Source organism: Chaetura pelagica, unplaced genomic scaffold (genome assembly GCF_000747805.2).
Source record: "Chaetura pelagica isolate M959 unplaced genomic scaffold, ChaPel_1.0 scaffold142, whole genome shotgun sequence".
In the NCBI taxonomy this organism is placed as follows: domain Eukaryota; kingdom Metazoa; phylum Chordata; class Aves; order Apodiformes; family Apodidae; genus Chaetura; species Chaetura pelagica.
Window position 1 is genome coordinate 1244464 of NW_009952973.1, and position 4029 is coordinate 1248492.

The following is a 4029-nucleotide window of genomic DNA, read 5'->3' on the forward strand; positions in this document are numbered from 1 at the left end:
GGCCTGGCGCCGCTGTGGAGTGCGCGGCCATGGATGGCACTGGCCGCAGGGCAGTCTGGAAGAGAGCCCGGGCTCCCACCGGCCTGGCCTTCGGAGGTGCTGGCACCCGGCTGTACTGGGCAGACCGCGGTGAGTGTGGGCTAAGCCGGGGCACTGCCGGGAGCAGGAGCGGTGCAGGCACTCAGTCGGGAAGGCACAGCCCTGAGGGGCAGCTCAGAACACCCTGTGCCCCCACATCTGATGTCCCTGCGTCTGTGCCCCGCAGAAAGAGGCACCATAAGCAGCATCGAGCTGGATGGATCCCACTACCGGGTGGTGCGGGAGGGGCTGCACGGCCTCTCGTTCTTCACCATGGGAGAAGGCTTTCTGCTCTGGAGCACGACCTCAGCCAACAGTGAGTCTGCTTGCTATGCTTTGTCCAGCTCCTCCTACTGCACTAGGAATTGGGTCTCTGCTCTGCCGGTCCCTGTGGGGTGCAGGCTTCCCCTCCCTGGGGTGAAGGGGAGGCTGGGGCTCCCAATCTCCCATCCTGGGCACCCCTGTGGGAGGAGGCAGGGCAGTGCTTGACCCCTTGTGTCACCAAGGTTCCAGCAAGATCTGGCACAGCCGGCTGGAGCGGGCTGAGAGCTGGTGGTTCCCGTTGGAGAAGGAGTTGATAACCATGAGGATTTACAGCCAGTTCTTGCAGGAAGGTGGGTCCGAGGCTGCCCCAGCCCCGGGCATCTGTGGAGTTGAGCTGTGCCTCCTAACAGCCCTGCTCACCCTGGCTGTTTTGGCAGGCACCAATGGCTGTACAAAGAGCAATGGGGGCTGTGCCCAGCTCTGCCTGCCCAACCCTGCTGGACGCCTGTGTCGCTGCTCCCCTGGCTACCACCTGGTGCGTGGGGTGGAATGCAAAGTGGCGCTGCCCTGCCCAGCCCCGCTCAAGGCCTGCCGTGACCTCCAGAGCTGCATCTCCAGAGAGCAGGTCTGTGATGGACACCCTGACTGCATCGACGGCTCCGACGAGTCTGACTGTGAGTGCCTGCCCACAGCCAGGGCATGCAGGGGTACTGGCTTGACACAGGGAGGACCTCCTCAGTCTCCGCCAGTTTAGGAAGGGGGAGTCTCACCTGGATCTCTGCTGATCTATACCCATTCCTCCAGGCCCCTCCATGGAGGTGAGGACACAGATCCCCATGGCAGCACCATCAGGGATGTCCCACGTGGAAGAGGAGAAACCAGCCATACCCACACCTGCACCAAAGCCTCGGCAGCCCGGTCCCAGTCTGCCTACTGCCCCTGGCCCCCAAGAGCAGGGAGAGCCCTTTCTGGCATCCCCTAGCACCGAGGAGGTTCTGGGGGCAATACCGTGCAGCAGTGAGACGTGTAACCTGCGTGGGGACTGTGCCATCGAGGCTGGGCGGGTGACGTGTCACTGCGCCCTGGGCTATCGTGGTGATTACTGCGAGGAGGCAGAGGTGCAGCCTGTGGCAGGACCCATTGCCCTGGGGGTGGCTGTGCTGCTGCTGCTGGCTGCTGCTGCCGTGGGGGCCCTGGCTTACATGCGGAGGCGGGACAGGCGGAGGAGGTGAGCTCTGGGGATGGAGAGAGGCACAGTCTCTCCACCCAGGGGCAGCGTGGTGTCCTGCAGCACTCCTGGGCTATGTGGAAAGCTCTGATGACTCCAGCAGGCTGTTACTGGCGTTGTAGAGGGACCTTGGGATCTGCCCCATCTCCAGGAGGTGGCCATGCCATCCTCAGTGTACTTTATTCCTCCCCAGGACCTCAAGTACTGCCTCTACCCGGGTGCTGACCTTGTACCACCGTGAAAGCGACCCTGAAGAAGAGGATGAGGAAGAGGAAGAGCTTCCCCCCAAGACTGATACCTTTGTGAATGAAGCTTATGATGGGAAAGAGGTGAGCAGCACCTGGAGTAGCCCCTCTTAAGGACCCTCCTACCACCCTGGGTCTGTAGGAGGCTGGCTCAGACTCATCCCTGATGCATGCACCTATGATCTCTGCAGGAGCTGCCAGCCCCACTGAGGAAGGGACCATCTCACTCCAACACTGTATTTTCATAAAGGAACGTGGTGCAGCATCTCTGGTGCCACTGTGGTTTGTGTGTGGGCTGGGGAAGAGAGGTTGGTTTGCTTTTCCCAGATCTCTAAGCTCTAGGGAGTTTACAATCCAGAGTAAAAAGCTTTGGGGAGAGGGGAGGTTTCAGGAAGTCTGCAGCCCCCAGGCATTCTCTGAGCCGCCTGAATCCGATCCCCCACTGCAGGGTGCATCCTGTACCATCCCTTAACCACACTTAGGGCATCTCGATCCAAGTGCCTCTGCAGTGAGGCTTAGCTTACTAACCAGGGTGCTCTGGGCTCAGCTGTGGTAGGAATCTGTCCGAACAGCTCTGCAAGGAAGCTGCCTCAGCTCTTGCCCTGTTATACAGGGGGCAAGCAGGATTTTATAGCACATTTCTGACCTCCTGAGTGTCCCTTACAAACCAGTGAGACCAGTTTTACTGCCTCACACCAAGTTAATGATGAAAGGGGAAATATATGCTACTTTTTTCCCCCCTGTGATCTGTTTTTTTTCTCCTGAAGTGGCTGTACTTAAGGAAGGAGAAACCTCTTACAAGAGCTTATTTTGACCGTGGGGGAAAAGTCCTTGAGGAAGGTGCTATAAAAGCCACCTGTCCCATTGTTTAGACCTTTCCTCCCTCCTTTAGGCAAAGCACGGGGGAGCTGGGTTAGCCCTGCCCACTGGCTCTCAGCCCAGTCTCTCTGGCAGAAATCCCACAACCATCCCACAGCACAGACCCATTCCTCTTTATTTTGCTGTGTGCACAGCCCTGAGTTCAGCAGAGACATGTGGGAGGTGCTCCACTCCCCAGTTCCTAGCTCTCAGTGCTACACACTGCTAACTTGTACATGGGTTATGTGAGAACACAGCAGTTGCCTTTGCCCAAGCGGCTGCACGGTGCAGGGGGGTGAGCTGAAAGCTGCATGGACGACCTGCAGCCAGAGCTGGTCCTCAACCCAGCACAGGTTTGGCACAGTTCTGACACCTGGAGCACAGCAGGCTTGTGAGGATGTTGCAGAGATTCAGGTCCTTGGTCTTGTTTCCATCCTGCTCTGAGGCGCCCCGAGAGAAGGGCGTGGCTTGGAGGGGCAGAAGCCAGTGTTGCTCTCGGTGCCAGGGGGGTGGGCCGGTGCCTGCTGCTGTCCCTGTGCTGGGGCTACAGGTCAGCATCACAGGGCAGGGTGCTCTTCCACTGTTCTCCATCCTGCTCATTCTCCAGCGCGTCCCAGGGACTGCGGTAAGCCGCAATGGTGGAGCATGACCCAACCTCCAGCACGGGGCTGGGGGGCAGTCTGGGGGCCCTGAGCTCCTTGCAGCAGTGGTGGAAGCTAAGGGTGAGGGCCAGTCCCCCCAAGATCTCCAGACAGCTTCCCAAGTAGCTCAGCACCAGGCTGTAGCCTACAGCCAGTGTGCTGCCAGCTGGTGCGGGCAGTGCCCACAGCTCATGGGTGTACCAGGAGGGGGGGATGAGGCTCAGCAGCCCTGAGAGGAGCAGCACAAGCCCTGCCACGCCAGCCACCACGTGCCGTGGCTCCTTCTGCCAGCAACGAACCCCCAAGGCGGCCACCACCAAGCCCAGGAGGGTAAGCACGAGGGAAGTGGGCATCAGCCCCTGGGCCACCCGCACGGGCACCTGCACAAAGTAGCCCAGCTCATCTGGCTGCCCGCACTGGCGGTCGTGGGTGCTCTGCCGCTCTCTGCACATGTCCCAGATGCCCTGCTCGAAGACGAGGTCAAGGGGCTGGTCGGGTACGAGGCTCACCTGCCTCCAGCTGGGGGCCAGCGTGCCCGTGAGCGTCAGCAGGAGCCCGCAGGGGCACAGCACCAGCCCCACGATCATCGCTGTCGGCGTCCGCATGCTGGGCAGGTGGGTGACGCCGGCTCCAGCGCAGGGGTCCGAATCCTGCTGCGGCTTGTCGAGAGGCAGAGAGGTCTGGGGAGGCTCCGGGGGAGCGGGGGCTCCCTGCT

General features: G+C 60.7%; 2 protein-coding genes across 2 annotated transcripts in view; one reads left to right on the forward strand and one right to left on the reverse strand.

Moving 5' to 3' along the window:
* LOC104387257 (low-density lipoprotein receptor-related protein 2-like) overlaps positions 1 to 2687 on the forward strand; it is a 29600-nt gene extending 26913 nt beyond the window's left edge. The window contains exons 24-30 of the mRNA XM_009995975.1: positions 21 to 129; positions 266 to 394; positions 585 to 692; positions 780 to 1016; positions 1147 to 1570; positions 1764 to 1899; positions 2583 to 2687. Of these exons, the coding sequence (XP_009994277.1) occupies positions 21 to 129; positions 266 to 394; positions 585 to 692; positions 780 to 1016; positions 1147 to 1570; positions 1764 to 1899; positions 2583 to 2687 (1248 nt within the window). The remainder of the gene's footprint in view (positions 1 to 20; positions 130 to 265; positions 395 to 584; positions 693 to 779; positions 1017 to 1146; positions 1571 to 1763; positions 1900 to 2582) is intronic.
* A 530-nt stretch (positions 2688 to 3217) lies between these two features.
* CLDN23 (claudin 23) lies at positions 3218 to 3919 on the reverse strand. Its single transcript, XM_009995881.1, has one exon. It carries the CDS (start codon positions 3917 to 3919, stop codon positions 3218 to 3220), a length of 702 nt encoding a protein of 233 aa, XP_009994183.1.
* Positions 3920 to 4029: the final 110 nt, after the last annotated feature.